Genomic DNA, 18,044 nt, shown 5'->3' on the forward strand with positions numbered 1-18,044 from the left:
AGATGCATTCTCTTGCCTCATGAGTGGTCTCTCAGTCCCAGTGTAGCGATTTTTTTTTTTTTTTTTGTCTGTCACTGGGGTCAACCTTGCTCAAAATATTTGCATCTCCCATAAACCACAAATGCAGCAGCTACTTTGCACTGCCCCCTCCCAGGGGAAGTCCCAAGAAATGTTCTCCTACACGATTGGCCCCCGACACTGCTTTACACCTTTTCTTCTGATCCCCCAGTTTTTGAAGAAGGCCCAGTGGTTGAGAAGCAAGGTGATCCTTATTGGCCCCAGCAGTTCTGGTTCCCCTTTCGCTGCCTTCACCTAGTTCACCGTTCGTGGACTCTGGACCCAACCCCAGACCTGTTGTCTCATCCCGCAGGGGATGGTCCATCCCAGCCTATACAGTCTCAAGCTGACTGCTTGGTACTTCCACTTCCAATAATTGCCAGGCAGAAAAACCTAGCTTCCCCAGTTCAGAAGATTCTTCTGGCTTGCCATAAACCATCCAATAGAAAACTTTGAGTAAATGGAACAGATTTGTGCTTTGGGCTCTTGCAGAAAAAAAAGACCCTTTTTCAGCCTCAGTTGATAAGGTTTTAGAATATTTGTCAATCGGGAGTTTCAGCTTCTACTGTTAGGGTTTACTTGGCAGCTATTTCACATTTTCATAATGGTTTTGATGACCTATCCTTAATACTTTATCGCCTTTGTAAAACCTTCTTGAAAGGGGTATTGCATTTGAAGCCACCCTTTAAAGAACCTATCAAACCTTGAAATTTAACATTTGTTGTTTACATTTGTTGACCGGGAAAATCCGACTGGACACAGGTCCTTTTTCAGCGGAGGCCCGGGAAGAAAAGCTCCACAATTAAAACCACAATTAAAAACAATTAATTACAAGTTACAAGAAGTATAGCTTTGTTTAACAATAGTAGTGAACAGTTACAGTTCTGATTGAAATTAAGTATTTCGTTAAATGGTACAACACTTATATCATTGGTGCCATAAAGACTAGCAAGTATTTTAGTAGCTGAGCTACAGCTATTACCCTTGAATAACAGTGGCTAAGATTACAGCTGAGATACAGGTTTGCAAGCAGTGTATTTAGCTGCAATCCAAAGTAGTTGGAGGGGTGGGAGAAAGAGATTAGAGAGGTTGGGGTAGAGATGAGTTTAACCCGTCAACCCTTTGAGCCGCAGCCACCTGCGATATCACATTCTTATCTTGGAAGACCCTTTTCCAGGTGGCCATCATGTCAGCCAGGAGAATATCAGAATTGCAGGTGTTGTGCGTTAAATGTCCATACATTACTTTTCACAGAGTGTCACTTAGGAAGGAAAGGGGGATTGGTTCTAAGGTTGTATCGGACTCGGATATTAACTGAATTGTGTATCTACCAGTTTTCTTTCCAAATTTCTCAAACAAGGGAGAATATTGTTTACATTTGTTGGATGTGCACAGATAATTGCATTTTTGCCTGAATAGAATGAAATTGTTTAGAAAATCAGACCAATTGTTTTTCTACATTTCAGACACTCAACTAGGCAAACCAGTCTCCAAAGTTACCTTATCAAAATGGTTGGGAGATTGCATCACCTTTATTTACGACCAAAATAAACTTAACCTATCAACAAAGGTCAAGGCTCATTCGGCCAGATCAATTTCCACTTTAGTAGCCTTTCATTCTAGAGCCTGTATGGATATTTTTGCAGCGGCCACTTGGGCTACCCCTCATACCTTTATCATGCATTGCAAATTGGATATGGTCTCCAGAGGAAAAGCATCCTTTTGCTCTATGGTGCTCAGGAATATCCTTCCATAGGGTCTCCTGAGACAGAGTAGCTAGGGACTCTGTCCCAACAATCAAGAATGAATGAAGACTGATGACATCAGATAATGAAGTTATGTTCTTACCATAACGTTCCATCTTTGTTGCCGGTCTTCATTCTTCACATCCCACCCCCTCCAAAGACTTCTGCAAGGATTGGATCTAGTCTTGGTTTTGTAGTAGGGCAGTTGCTTAGACAAAGCTTCTTCTTTTTATTTCTATGGGCAAAACTCGATTTGAGTGAAAGGGAAGAGAGGCACTATAGGTAGCCTTAGCTCAAGAGTTTCTGGCTGGTGCAAGCTTATTACAATGGCCGAGTCAGTTGCGAGGATGGAACTGAAACCCAGCAATCAAGAATGAATGAAGATTGACAACACAGATGGAACGTTATGTTAAGAACATAACTTTTTTTTTTTTTTTCAGGAATGATCCTGGAGCATTAGTCTGTGTATTTGACATTCTTCATACACACATTGTGTATTTGGAGGTTGAGGAAATCAAATGAGTTTCTTCTGGGTTTGTGTTATTTCCAGCTTCTTATGTTGCCATCCATTTTGTAAGTTTCAACAGGTGACTTTAAACTATACAATTACACAGATAATGTTTATGGAATTGAGCGTGCTACGCTTTTAAGTAGGGGTTATACTTTTGTTCCCATGTGTCGCACTAATGTTGAAACTGATTCTTGACTTAAAACTATTTATCAGGAAGCTTAATTTGAGACTGTTGTTTAATAATGTGAGCTTTGAACATGGACTCAGTATTATACGGAGGAGCAGTATTTTTACCCCACCTCTCACACAGCCATTAATTCTCTTTGAAAAACTGTGTGGTACTGAAATTAGAGAATTTATTAAAATAGAGGTAAGAATGTAATTTTAACCTGAGCCAACTCTGAATTTCAATTACTTAAGCAACTATGTCAAGATAAGAGTCAGAGTGATGAAATCGGACAAAGGTGGGGAGTGGGGTTATGCAGAATGTTGATTGTTAACAAAATGTATGTGTTTTTGAATAATGAGCATATGTATTAAGAAACTACCTTAAACTACATTCACATAAACAGAAAAATAGATTTTTTCTTCGGGATTTCTTTGACCAGGAGAAAAATAGACAAGGAGGTGTTTGATTTTTTTACATGTAAAATACCCTGTTGTTCTATTTTTTTATCCTGAACATACATAAGGACTTGAAGGACCGCCCCATTAAGACCTGTTGTCATTGCGAGTACAACCAAAATACATGCTTTGGCTAAATTCATAGATCTAAAACTAAAAACCTGTTTGACCAGTTTTCATCATTTATGCAAGGACTCTTAGGATTTTTCGTATAAACTACAAAGAGTTGATTATTCTGAAAACCTATGGTTTGTAACAATTGACGTGGTTAACTTATTTAATGTGATACCACTCGAACAGGGCTTGGAGTGGTTTAGGGAATTTTTGATCGCTTCAAGGAAGTTGATTAATGGAGAAATTAATGTTTTTTTTTTGTTTTTTTTTTTTGTAGTGAAGTTAGTCTTGGACTGTAACTTTGTCTATATAGAAGGGCAATATTTTCAACAAAAAAGAGGTGTGGCAATGGGGGCTGCATGTGTCCCCTTGCCAGTATTGTGATGTTACAATGGGAAAAACACTTTGTATTAAATTCTCCCACAGATAGATCATGGGCGTTGTATGTTCATTTTTTGGACAATATATGTATATCGTGAGAGACTGGGAAAGATGAAATTGAAAACTTGGTTAGGTGAGGAAAAAATAAGTTATCTATATGTGTTTGTGTCCAAAGACCATCTTCATAAGAAAATAACTACCAGCATTTATCGTAAACCTCACTATTCAAATGCGTTATTACATTACTCCAGCTGTCACCCCCAACATGTTAAAAGGGGTGTGGTAAAAGGACAATTTGTCCGTTTGGGCAAAATGATTTCGGAAGATGATTTTATTTCATAAGTGAGTAAATTAGCAGAAATGTTCTATGCGAGAGGATGCCCTAAAGCATTAGTGGATGGCATAAAAATAAAACGTTTGTTTAAAAAGGAGACAGGGTGGTATTACTCCCCTTTTAAGAGGTGATTTGAATGTAGCAGAGGACTTTGCTCTATGTACTGGTGTTAATTATAACAAAAGGTTTGAATGTGCTTTCATTACCACTTATACTGTGGATTGTGGGAAATATATTTAACACCCTTTTAAAAAATTGGAAGATTTTTTCTTGCTTTGGAAAAGGGACAGAATTCTTGGGAGGAAGACCACAGACTACATAATGGTATACAGGATGGGGAGATCCATTAAAAGGGTACTTGAAGGAATGGTAGCAAATAGCTCTTTAAAAAAAAGAGGGGTACCTATAAATGTGGTTGTTGTAGCCAGTGTAGATTTATTTTGGAAGGAGACGTGGCCAACATAGGGTTTTATAGAATATACACCCCTTTCATTGTACATGTAATTCCAAGGGAGGAGTATATGTGGCAAAATGTTCACAATGCATTGTTTTTTATATAGGGAAAACCAAGCGAAAATTTAAAGAATGTGTTTATGAGCATAATTTAGATATAAAGAACAAAAATGAAAAGAGCTCATTCAGTTTCACCCTGAGCACTCTTGTACGTTCCTTGGGGGTAGGTACTGATTTCCAGAATATGAGAGGTGGACCATGGGAAGACTTAACTGAATACAAAGAAATGATGTGGCAAATCAAGTTAAATGCTCATGTTTTTCCAGCTCTAAATGAACATGCATCTATAGCTAGTATATTGCATTTAAAGTCATACAACATGTAAAATGAAGTGTTCAGAAGGTTTTTTTATCATGTAATGAGTTGGTGTAGGTGTTTTAAAGTTGCATTAGTTTTTTTAAAAAACATCATTGAATTGGTTAATTGAATATTTTAATGAGCATTGTTATGTGGTCATGTGACTTTTGTTGGCTTATTATTTAAGCAAGGTGTGGTTGTTGGATAGTATGGATTCTGAAGAAGTCTAAGTTACAGTCCAATGAATGTGCTTAATCTGTCAAAATTGATTAGAACAAGAGCTGGTCCTGCATTTTTGTTCCAGTATTCGGCTTTGTCTGTGTAGGTTTGCTGTCTTAATGTTGGTGAACAGCTTAATTTATAACCTGTAATATTTAAATGCCTGTGAAGTGATCAAGAGCCATATGTTGGGTGTTTAATTTCTGCATCTTAGGGGATCAGCACATAACATGAGATTTGTCTTTTTTTATTCTACAGAGAAGATGGAGGTTGGTGGGGAGGCTGGCTACAACAGAGCTTCCAGTCAGTAAGACACAAGGTAAGGAAAACAAATTTACCCTTTTTAAATGCTATTTGCTGAATGTTGGGTAACCTAAGATATTGTGTGAACTTTGGCTAAAGAGGGTTTTGTATGGTTTTAGCAAAGCATCACTGATGGAAAACGGTTCATTTGGGGATGTGATTTGCTCATACCGTTGTGGGAGAGGAGATGGATACACAAAATATTTACAGTTAACATTTCATGCAATATTTTTTCTTTTATTTTCAGTTTCATTTTTTTCCATAATATATTTTCTTGATAAAGTTGCATTTCAGTATTTGAAGTGCATCTTGCCCTTTTACAATTTGGAACAGACTTCCATTCTTTTTCATATTTTCATTTTAGTATTTCTCCTAGTAATCCATCATTATCTTTTGGCTTCTTAAGTACATCATATAAGTTTAATGAAGTCGCACAGACCACTGGATTGATTAATCCCTAAACCTCTGTTCTTTCTCAGCATATAAAGTTCCTCTTTTAATAGGATGTAACCTAGAAATTCATATAAACAAACACACAATGTTACAAATCTCTCTCATATTCTGATGGTAAACTAAATGCACTAGCTAAATGTCAATGTTAAGTTGTCTATCTCGCCTTCATTCTTGCTGGATGGGTTCGGAGCCGACCTCGGCTCCGACTCGGCCACTCTAAAAGCTCGAGAGTTGGTTCCACCGGCTCGAGGCTCCCCTTATATCCCACAATGCTAGGCGAGAGTTACCTCAGATCTCGTTTGCCGCTACAGCTATCGAGGTGTTGGTTTTCTACCGGTTCTTGGTAAGTGACTTTTCTTGTGAAGTTAGTCTATTAAAACCCCTTTAATTTTAATATTTTTACTTATTTCCCTTAGTTTAGAGGAATTCTTATCCCCTTTCTTGAAAATTCCTGTTTTTTTCCCTCAAGAACTTTAAGTTCTTCCCTTGGGCCTACAGGCCTTTTTTTCTTTCCCTAGTGGAGTGTGTGTGTTATTTTTCTTATTTAAAAAACCTAGTTAGTGGTTTATTATAATTTAAACTAGACAGGGTGTAATTAGTGTGTTTGTGACTGTGTGTGATTACACCTTTAGATATGTCTAAAGAAGCAAAGGTCTCCGGATTCAAGAAGTGTGATGCGTGCTGTCAGAAAATGTCTCTGACAGACGCTCACACTTCTTGTGTCTACTGTCTGGGACCTTTGCACCTGCAGGACTCCTGTGCTGTGTGCCATGGCTTCAGCCCCAGGGTCCTGCAGGAAAGAAAAATAAGTTAATTTTAAGGGCTTACTCAAGCCAGAGGATTCCCTTTCTGTATCTACAGGGAAGCCCTCTAAGGCATCTAGGTCTTCGGCTCCGACAACTGAGCCGAGACCTAAGGTTTCTAAACCTCTGTCTACATCGGCTCCGGCTGGAGCCGATGAGTCTCAGTCCACAGTTTCTGTGGTTCCCTCGGCTCCGGCTGGAGCCGAGGTATTAGAAATTCCCGTGTCGGCTCCGACCAGACCTTCGGAGCCGACAACTAGGAAGAGGTCCAGGTCACCATCTCTTGGCTCCGTTCATTCGGCTCCAGGATCTCCCCTGCTGTCTGAACGGAGCCAAAGATCTCACTCCTCTAGGTCATCGAGGCTGTCTGATCATGACCTTCAGAGGGTAGTGAGTCGACTTCTTAAGTCCGAGGCATTGGCCCAGATGCTTCAGAGCCCGACTCATCAGTCGATGCCTGCCCCGGTCCATCAATATATTCCTCCTTCGACTCTCTTGAGCTCGGAGCCGGGTCGCGGAACCGAGACTGTGATAGCGTCGGAGCCGATACAATTGTCTTCGCCGGCTCCGATTTCTTCCTTGGAAGAATCTCGGCGCCGGACTTCCCTCGTCGGCTCGAGGGGGTGAGTGGCATCGGACCCTTGTCCGACCCCCCTCTCCCTCTCGGTGCTTCGGCGCTGGTGAGTTCGGCTCCGACATCGGCCTTGGAGCCATCACTGTCGGTGCCGAGGGAGGTTCTTAGCTTCGGAGCGGGGACCTCTGGCTTTGCCTGACAGGGGTGCATTCGAGGTCATGCGGAGTGTGTTAGAGCCTGGCTCTACTCCACAGTCGGCTCCGTCCGCCCCTCCCTCTACGGTGCCTCAGGTCAAGTCGACTCACTCCCTCATACCGGACCGCAGAGAGCCAGCTCCTCAGGAACCCCCTGTGGGGATTTCATCCTCTTCCGAGGCCTCTCCTGATTTGGCAGAAGAGCCCCCTCGGAAGAGGAAGTGTAAGAGGAAACACATTGACTCACCTGAGTCCATCACGTCTGACACAGATTTAAATGATTCTGAGGGTTCCCCCTGTTCCCCTTCTGAAGATGTCTCATTTGCAGACATTCTAGAGATCCTGAAGCAGAGGGGAAATTGGCCAGCCCTCAACCCTTCGGAGGATGAATCTGTGTATCTTGAGGCATTTGGCTCACGCCCTTCCACCTCCTGGGTGTCTCCCCCCCTTTGACCCCCTCATGCAGGTGGTTGCTAAGAAGGCTTGGACGGCTCCTGATTCAGTGGACCCCACTCCCAGGAGACCCTCCAAGTTCATAACAGCACCAGCAGACAAACAGTTCTTAACAAAAGGAGTTTCTGTGGATGCTATGGTGGTAGCTGCTGCCACTAAGAAGGAGCTAGCTGATCCTTCAGTACCTGTCCATCCACCTAACAAGGAATCTAGGTCCACGGACAGGTACGGGAAGCGGATGTTCTCGTCAGCGACATTTACCATGCGTTCGCTGAACTACCTATGCCATTTTACTCGTCTTCAAAGGGACTTGATCAAGGAAGCGAGTGAAATGTTAAAGGACCCTACAGCTGCGGGTTTTCAAGATAAGATGAACACGCAGCTGGCTACCCTTAACTCCATAACCAACTCCTCCATGCGCCTTCTTTCTTACGCGGCTGATGGAGCGAGTAGAGCCGCAGGGACAGGTGTGGCCTTACGTAGGCATGCCTGGATGCGGCTATGCAATTTTGCGGACCCCTTCAAGACGTCTTTCACTAACTCCCCGTTTGATGGATCATCTCTCTTTGGTCCTCAAGTGAAAGAAACCTTGACTAGGTGCGAAACTGATGGCAAGACCCTTTCTGCCGTCGGAGTCCGTTTTTCTACTCCTTCTAGGCCTTACCCCAAAGGCCAGAAAGGTGGAAAGATGTGGTTCTGTAAACAATCTCAAGGGACTTCGCCTGACACACAGAGTCGTTTCCCCGCCAGAGGCAGAGGCGGGAATAACAATGGTAGACGTCGCCCTAGGGGCAGGGGGGGTCCGCAAAACCAGGGCAATCGGGAAGCCGCCTCTGACAAGCCCTTTCAGCATCCCTGAGGTGTTGCCCGACTGCCCATCTTCGGAGGCAGTCGGGGGAAGATTGTCACTGTACCCAGAAGCCTGGCTATCCCTGACTCAAGACAAATGGGTACAGTCCATCATTTCCGAAAGCTATTCTATCCCCTTTCTTCGCATTCCAAACCAATCAAAAAAATCCCTTCCAGATGTTCCACCCGCTCAAAGGGATCTAGCGGTTTTGGAGATTTCAAAACTGCTTGCAACAAGAGCAATTCAGCCAGTTCCAGCAGACCAGCAAGGATCCGGAATCTACTCAAGGTTCTTTTTAGTTCCAAAGAAAACAGGGGACTGGAGACCAATTTTGGATCTCAGTATCTTGAACAGATCAGTCAAGAAAACAAGATTTTGGATGGTCACGCTGCAATCCATCCTTCCCCTTTTGGGCAAAGGAAACTGGATGTGCTCTATAGACCTTCAGGATGCGTACTATCACATAAAAATGAACAGACGCTCCAGAAGATTCCTCCGCTTCAGGCTGGGAACCAGTCATTTTCAGTTCAGGGCCCTGCCCTTTGGTCTCACCACTGCCCCGGGGGTGTTTACCAAATGCATGGCAGTGGTAGTTTCTCACCTGAGATGACAAGGATTCCAGGTGTTTCCATATTTGGACGACTGGCTCCTCACAGCTCCCACCAAGCATCTCCTTCTGATGGCCAGGGATTACACTTTTCGCATTTGTCAAAAGTTAGGCATTTCAATAAATTGCGAAAAGTCTGTTTTGTCAGCCTTGTCGCTATTACTTTCATAGGCGCAAATCTAGACACAGTAGACATGTCTGCGAGACTAACACATCAGAGAATAACAGACATTCACAAACTGGTCTCACTCCTTTTCAACAACAACAGAATCAAAGCCAGGTTAGTTCTGAAAGTGTTGGGAATTATGGCGGCCATACCTCTGCTTCCATTAGCCAGATTCCACATGCGGATCCTTCAATGGATGCTCTTTACTCAATGGTCATACCAGCAACTTCCAATGTCTCACACCATTATGATCACGCAAGCGTGCAAAAATCATCTCATGTGGTGGATGTCTTCCCCTCAGCTCTTGTTGGGAAGACCCTTTGTTCCACCCTCCGGTTGCTACTCTGACAACGGATGCCTCCCTGATCGGGTGGGGGCATTATCAGGGCAGGACGGTCCAGGGCACATGGCAACCAAGCGAATGCCACTTGCACATAAATGTTCTGGAGATGAGAGCAGTGCTTTTAGCGTTGCAAGGCCTTCAAGGCTCCCTTCCCCTGGGAACGATTGCAATCCAGACAGTCAATATGTCTGTAGTGTGGTACAGCAACAAACAAGGCGGAACCAGATCATACCCCTGTGTCGAGAAGCACTCAGATTGTGGCAATGGGCGATTTCTTCTCAGTGGTTTCTGATAGCAACGCACATCCCGGGAAGTCCAATCAAATTGCGGACAAGTTGAGCAGAGCTATCCTCATGCCTCACGAGTGGTCTCTGAAAGACTCTGTTGTGAGAGAAATTTTCCTCAAGTGGGGTCAGCCTTGCTGCGATCTTTTTGCTACTCCCCAAAACAGCAAGTGCAGAGAATATTTCACTCTATTCCCTTTACCAGGCCAACCCAGCAGAGACGCTCTAGTCCAAGTTTGGCCCCGGGGACTTCTGTATGCATTTCCTCCCTTCCCACTAATCTCTCAAGTGATACAGAAAGCTATCGCTCAGAAGGCCTCATTGATCCTCATTGCTCCTTACTGGCCTCGACAGGTGTGGTTCCCCTTTCTACATCGATTTCTTTTGGAGCGACCGTGGAATCTGGACCTAGTTCCAGATCTCTTGATCCATCAGTCGGGTCAGTTTCATTGCTCCCTCCCCTCTCTGAACCTCACTGCTTGGTTCCTCCAGTTCCAACCTTAGCCAGGCTTCCTCAATTATCTCACTCCGTTCGAGATATTTTGATAGCTTCCCATAAATCTTCCACTCGGAAGATTTATTTGAGTAAGTGGAAACGCTTCACATATTGGGCTCAAGGAAAGGACATAGATCCTTTCACTGCTTCCATCAATTAGTCCTTGAATTTCTAGCTGAACTCTTCCATGCAGGTTCATCTCCTCTACTCTTAAAGTTCAATTGGCAGCTATTTCTAACTTTCATGTGGGTATTTCTGAATCTGCCTTAATGTCCCACAAGCTTTGCAAAGCCTTTTTGAAAGGAGTTTTTCTTCTCAGACCTCCTATAAGAAATCCTCCTTCTCCTTGGGACCTAAATTTAGTACTTGCTTCTTTGATTCTTACAACTTTCGAACCTGCAGTCTCCTGTTCTTTAAAATTGCTATCATGGAAGACTCTTTTTCTAGTAGCTATTACTTCAGCTAGAAGAGTTTCAGAGCTTCAAGCACTCAGCTGTCGACCTCCTTATCTATTGTTTCATAAGGACAGAGTATCCTTACGAACTAACCCGTCCTTTTTGCCTAAGGTGGTCTCGACGTCAAATCTAAATCAAAGCATTGACCTCCTGTCTTTTTTCCAGAATATTCCAATAGGTCTGAACAAAAATTACACTGCCTGGATGTTCATCGTCAATTGAGGTACTACTTGGATAGAACAAAACAATTCAGAAAATCTGATCAGCTGTTTGTCTCCTATGCGGAAAGCAGAAAGGGACTTTCAGTTTCAAAGGTATCATTATCCAGATGGCTAACATCTTTGATTTCCCTTGTATATGAAATTAGACACCAAAACTGCCTAATAAACCTAAGGCCCATTCCACCAGAGCTTTGGCTACTTCTTTAGCCTTCCAAGACAGACTGCCTATTGACACCATTTGTGCAGCGGCTACTTGGGCTACTCCTCACACTTTCATTTCTCATTATAAGTTGGACTTAGCTTCTAGGCATAGAGCTAACTTTGGTTCCACTGTTCTCAGGAGTCTGTTCCGTTAGGCCACCCGGGACAAGGTGCTAGGGACGCGGTCCCATCCAGCAAGAATGAAGGCGAGATAGACAACTTAACATATAGAAGTTATGTTCTTACCATAACGTTCCATGTTAGTTGTCTTCTTCTCGCCTTCTTCTTGCGTCCCACCCTCCTTCCCCCTGGCCTGGACAGACCTAGAGGAGTTGTGATTGTGACCTCTCTTTCTACCACCTCTTTCTTAGGCATATGCTGTTGTGCATATTTCCTGGTTCAGGATGTAGGTCACCCTTCTTTCTTCCTGTTAGAGGTGGACTCTGTTTAGAGTTATTCTGTTACTATTATAAGCTGGGGTTAGCTTACAAACGAGATCTGAGGTAACTCTCGCCTAGCATTGTGGGATATAAGGGGAGCCTCGAGCCGGTGGAACCAACTCTCGAGCTTTTAGAGTGGCCGAGTCGGAGCCGAGGTCGGCTCCGAACCCATCCAGCAAGAAGAAGGCGAGAAGAAGACAACTAACATGGAACGTTATGGTAAGAACATAACTTCTATTTTTTGCCTTTAATATTGAATTTGTTAAATAAATCTTATTCTTGAATGATAATCCTAAATGTTTTCCAAAACATACATCTATTCCTCATTTTCTCTGTCGTGTTCTTCCATTGCAAATCTCTTACTTCTCACTTTCCAAAGTGGATTCCCAAAACTGTTTTTTCCATATTAGATTTTTTTCTTACCTTCCCAATATACCCCAGACCTTTACAATGTTCTGTAGTCAAATCCAGACCTTTAGCATTTAAGTATTCATTTATATAGTTCTGTTGTCATTCCTTTCACATTTTTGTAACAAGTATAATATCGGCATAAGTTGACAAAATAAGTATACCAATATTTTCTTGAGTAACATATCCTTCTTTCTGCATATCTTGGTTTATACAAACCAATACTGCATTGGTTTCTAAAACAAAAATCAAGCTACTTATCGGACAACCTTGTCTTATACCTCTCAATACTTGTTTCCTAACTTTAACCATGTATTTACCAAAATCATTATTCTATTACTGTATTTCCCTGAAAATAATACCAGGTCTTGTACTCTTTCCCCCACCGAAATATGCATTAGGACTTTTCAGGGGATGCCTTATTTACACCCGCCCCATACAACAATCTACATTTATTCATGTACAGAAATCGACATTTATTTATTTACACAAATTGACATTTATTTGGTACTTTTCTGTTATTGCGCAACAGTTCAAGTAAAGCATTAACAGTTGTGTGAGAATTCTATATAAACAGTGCAATAAACATTTCATCTTCAGAATATCTACACCTTGGCTTTCACAGTGCAATATTTCATGCTTAACAGAAAGTGCAGAAAAATCTCAATACATGTGTATTGGAGGAGGGGAATAAAACTGAAAGCAGAAGCAAGCCATTCTGTTGCCCCAATAATGGAAAAGTTATTCAAATACAGTCATGTCAGCGTCTTATGGAACATTGTCATAAGTCTCCAACCCCTGAATTCTGGCCAGAATTTCTTGCGACTCCATTTCCTGTAGAACCATTGGCCCCAATCTGTCATGCCTAGCAGTAAAGCCCTCCTTAAATGAGCACTGCTAGTCCAAGTAGCCTGCTCGTAGTGCATTAGCAACACAGCTGTCCTTGATTTTATCCCATGAATTTTTCACGCAAGTCACGACCTCTTGCAGGCTAGGCTTCACAAAGTGTCCATGCTGATTTCTCTCCATTCTATTTTCCATGCACAAATGGTTCTTGAATAGCTTGTTTATTACAATATCAAGAGTCTAGAGATAGGTAGTCATTCCTGTGGGAATCATTGTTTGATCTATTCTCTGTGCAAGGAATTTCTTCATGTCTTTAGCTCGGTGAGTGCTGGCTGAATCCCAGACCAGCAGACCTCTTTTGCCACCTCGCAAAACAAGTGGCAGCATTACATCGACCCACTTTCTTATAACTGCTTGTGTGCACCAGGCTTTTTTGGTTTCAAGAATGCAAATGCTTGAAACGTGTTCAATCTTATCTTTCTTGCCCTTACTAATGATTAGAGATGGGGTTTTCTTTCCATCTAGACGAACTGCCAAAGTACAGGTAACATGTGCACTCCCATAACCAGTGGAGGGAATGTAGATTGACGAGGCACCCCTCTGATCAATTGTTTGAGATCCTTGGCTCATAAACACTGCAGTTTCATCCATAGCAATCATGTTGGAGAGTTGGTATTTATAAAAGTTGATGCCATCAACAAAGAACTTGAATGCAAGTGCACATTTAATAACTTCAGTATCTTCCAGCTTGAACAGTGTTGTTGATCTTCTTAGAGACCATTCATATCGCTGAAGGAAGCCATCCAGCCAATGTTGTGATGCTTTGAATTCTTCTGGGGATACTTATAACTATGGTGCCATTGCAAGGGCAAATGCTTGAATATCAGCCCTGCGGACAACCAAAGCCTTTGCTCTCCTGTTAGCAATTCATTCACAGATGGTCTTCCATTTTAGGAAATAATGGTTGCTGACCTGATCCACACTTGCACTTATTAGCATTTCCCTAGTCTGCCTGTTGACTGAGGTTATCGCACACTGCACACCATTTTCAGACCATTCAGAGATCTAACTTGTTCTCTTTGCAGAAAGTCATCAGATTCTTTCCCCGGGAGTCCTCCACGATTCCTTTCTTGTACTCGACAGAATAGCTCTTTCGTTTTGCACCGGAGTGGCAACACAAAATGGCGACGGTTAAGAAGACACAACCACAGCCGTTCATTATCAAATGCGTGCACTTTACGCTTGTTGTCTGTACTTTGACCACAGTACACTTGCCAGTGTTTATGGGCCAAGGATCTCAACCGTCACGTGAGTGATATAATTAGGGTTACAGTAAGAATCGTAGAGGACTCCTAGGGAAAGAATCTTATGACTTTCTGCAAAGAGAAAAGGTTGGGTGTCCGAATGGTCCGAAAATGGTGATCAGAGTACAATAACCGCAGTCAGCGGATGTCAATATTATTTTATAATTCAACACATCTGTCATGTGTTGACTATCTTAACTGGGGCTTATTTTTGGGGTAGGGCTTATATCATGACCACCCTGGAAAACCATGCTAGGCCTAATTCTCTGGTTAGGTCTTATTTACGAAGAAGTATGGTATATTCATAAGCAGTGATGCATATATTACCTATCTTTGTACTGATATTATACAACTGAAAAATCTTCCACAATATTTTGTGTTGTATAAAATCTAAAGATTTACTTAAGTCTCCAAACTTTATTTACATTTGTTCATTCCTATGTATACAGTCATCTGTCAGATATCCTTTTATTCTCATGTTGCAGTATTCCAAACCCCTGGGTAGTCCTCTGTTTACTACTCAAATGTCTGGCCAGTATACAAATGTTTTTAATCACTGCTAGGTATGTGGGACATGTGATGTTGGCTAAGGGAGCGTGGGCCGTAAAAGTGATGTCTGCATATACTATTCCTCAGAACTTCTCTGCCACCATTCAAATGTCAGCTGCTCCTGCCATCCCGGCCATTGGATCTTCACATTTAAAGGTAAGTTCCTCGTTGGGGCCATTTTTTGTTTCCTTTGGGTCACTGCATGTCTGTTTAGGTTCATGTCATCCAGGAAAGAAAAATGCAGGTGCAGTCGTCGGATCCCACATAAGGACGCCCAGGAGCTCTGCCTTTTCTGTTTAGGGGCCTACTTACAACCATAAAACCTGCGTGATCTGTCAGTCCTTCATCCCCAGGACACTCCGCAGCTGTCTGCACGCCCTCAACATTTATTTGGAAATCCAGCATCTCAAATGCTTAGCACTAGCTATGGAAGGGCCATCTGGTCAGTCCATCGAGCCACCTAGAAAGAAGACTAAAGTTTCTAGGCCTGAAACCACTGCTGCAACTCTCTCTCTCTCCTGTGACCGACGTTAGCCTATATGAATGTTCGGAATCCACGGATATGGGTGCAGGCAAGTACTGTTTGGAAGGTCACAGAACCTAGGGTGGAAGGCATATCCGTGGAGGTTTTGCAGATGTTTGCTGCCGATGGTGAGGGGAATCTCTGCTTGTACCAGCCGACCAGACAGGTCCTTCCATGGCTCCAGAGCGTACTGAACATTAGGCCTTCCTTAGGCCCTGCACCCTCTAAGACTTCCCTGAAGAGGAAACAGAAGACCAAGCATATTTCACCTCCTGGAAAGCTGTACAGATAGGCAAAACTTTTCACAATGTTTATTTTAATGGATTCCTGGCCCTAAGGCCTGCTATGCCTGCCTTCCCACCAGTTGCTCCTCCACTAATTTAGCCGTAGGCCGAAGACATCCCTCAACCTGAAGCTGTGGATTCCTCAGACTGTTCTTTTGAGGACAAACTTTCCTATGTGGCTCAGTTGACATCTCCCCTTGATTATGCTTCTTCAGAGGAGGATTCTGCTGGGACAGACTCCCCAGGTGAGGATCTCACCTTTGGGGAGACCATCTCTAAAATGAAGGGGTTATTTTAAGTGGGATTCCGCTAAGATGTCAGAGGTCCAAAAAATATATTAAGAACTCCTGTAAATGGACACTCCTGCTCCTTCAGCTGTTTCACCTGTCTTGCTAGGCTTTTTTGGATGCTTTCAATGCAGCCTCTGTGAACCCTTGTTTATAACCCCCTGCCCCTCAAAGGCCTGACACTTTCTATAAGGTCCCTGAGGGGGCCAAATTTCTTCAAATGCCCTGTTGCAGACTCTGGCACTGTCTCATTCTCTGCTGATAAGCCTTCCAAACTGCTTCCTTCCACGTCTGTCCTCACTACAGACAAGGACAGTAAGGCCATGTAGCGTATTGGCAAAAAAGTATGTACTTCTGCTATCCTAGCCTTCAGGGCAGTTAATTACCAGACACATGACTAAGTGTGCCCTAGCCCTGTTGGCCCAGGCCACCAAGCTTTTGTCAGACCTCCATGACTCTCCTTCTAAGGCACAAATTTCTAGCCTCCTTTTCCTGCCTTCCCAGCTCACAAGGCATTCAGTCAGATGCAGTTATGATGCTGCTGAAGCTTCTGCCAGATCTGCTGCATCTGCTTCAATCCTGAGAAGATATTCTTGGTTAAGATTACAGCCTTTGCCCGACAACATTAGGGCAAAACTTCTGGATGCACTTCTGGGTAACTCCTCCCTTTTTGGGACAAAAGTGGCTGAGTTATTCAAAACTCTCCAGCAAAAGGGGAAGGAGCTGCAGGACCTGAAGCACTTGTTTGCATCTCCTATCTTCAAATTTCACAATAACAGCCCCTCCAAAACTCAATTTATCAGAAAACATTCTGTCCCACCATCTCTTTCCAGGGGCAGAAAGAGCACCAGAAAGCAACAGGCTCCTTCCAGACCTGCTCAGACCCCTGCCCAGAAGTCTCAGTTTCTGGACAGGGCAGGTAGTCTGTGATTTTATCTGCCTTTGCTGCCCAAACCTCTCAATGTCATTCCTCTGTCTCTAAGGCTTCTCTCACTGTCTTCCAGTTTGGAAAAAAAATCAGCTCAGACAGATGGGTCTTATCCATTCTAGAAAAGGGTTATTTCTTGACCTGGATCACCCCCACCTTTCTTGAGGGGCATTCCTCAGCCACACAAAAAACAACTGCCTCTTTTCTAGCCAGTCATAGACAGTCTGCTTGTTCAAAGGACAATACAACCTGTCCCCATGGCAGAAAAAGGAAGGAGTTTTTAAGACTTTTTTTTCCTAGTCCAAAGAAAGGATGGACCATGGAGACCAATCCTGGATCTCTCCCACCTCAATCTTTTCCTACAAGTACTCACCTTTTGGATGCTTACCCTACAAGACCCTCTTTCCCTTGATAATGCCACAGGGATTTCTGGCCACTTTGGACATGAAGGATATCTACTTGCACATCCCCATAAGGACCAACTACAGGAGATATTTACATTTCTCTCTGGGTTCCTCACACTTTCATTTCTCTGCCTTGCCCATTGGACTCTCTACAGCACCAGGGGTATTCGCCAAGTGCTTGGCTCCAGTAATTGCTTACTGCAGTACGCAAGGGATTCAAATCCTCCCATACCTGGACGGCATCCTGTTTCAGGCAGAATGCTCCAGGTCCCTACAATGCCAACTACAAACTGCATTTCAGTCCTGCAAGCACTGGGATTCAAAATCAATTACCCCATGTCCAATATAAATGCCTCGCAAGACCAAGTGATCCTCGGGTGCAGAATAAGGTCAGATGTCATGAGGGTACTCCTTCCACCTCAAAAGGTGGAAAACTTAAAGCAGTACCCGTTCTCTGTCCTCCAAGCCACTACCTTGACAACCAGACATTACCTTAGACTTTTGGGTTATATGGTATGCGCTATTCCAGTGTTGCCATTGGCAAGGCTGCACATGAGAAAATTGCAATGGTACCCAAGGTCTGTCTGGACACAACACTCACACCCCCTGGAGTACAACATTCCTTTCCTTCCTTGTCTCAGGAAAGAGATCCTCTGGTGGTTGAACCAAGTGACATTCGACCTAGGGCTCCCTTTACAAGTCCCACCCCAGTTCAGGAGATGTACACAGATGCCTCAGATCTGGGTTGGGGAGCGGCCATGGGCACCCTGAGAGTACAGGGTAATTGGTCAGACTCCTTCAGACAGGAGCATATCAATATCAGGGACATGAGAGCAATTTTATTTGCTCTGAAAGCCTTCCAACATGCCCTAA

The 18,044-nt window shown here is 43.2% G+C and overlaps 1 protein-coding gene across 1 annotated transcript in view; it reads left to right on the forward strand.

The window, feature by feature from the left end:
* BSDC1 (BSD domain containing 1) overlaps nt 1-18,044 on the forward strand; it is an 871,248-nt gene that overhangs the window by 132,698 nt on the left and 720,506 nt on the right. The window contains exon 2 of the mRNA XM_044082455.1: nt 5,054-5,114. Coding sequence (XP_043938390.1) covers nt 5,054-5,114 — 61 coding nt within the window. The remainder of the gene's footprint in view (nt 1-5,053; nt 5,115-18,044) is intronic.

This window comes from Protopterus annectens, chromosome 1.part1 (genome assembly GCF_019279795.1).
Source record: "Protopterus annectens isolate FY-2018-M chromosome 1.part1, PAN1.0, whole genome shotgun sequence".
Classification (NCBI taxonomy): Eukaryota; Metazoa; Chordata; order Ceratodontiformes; family Protopteridae; genus Protopterus; species Protopterus annectens.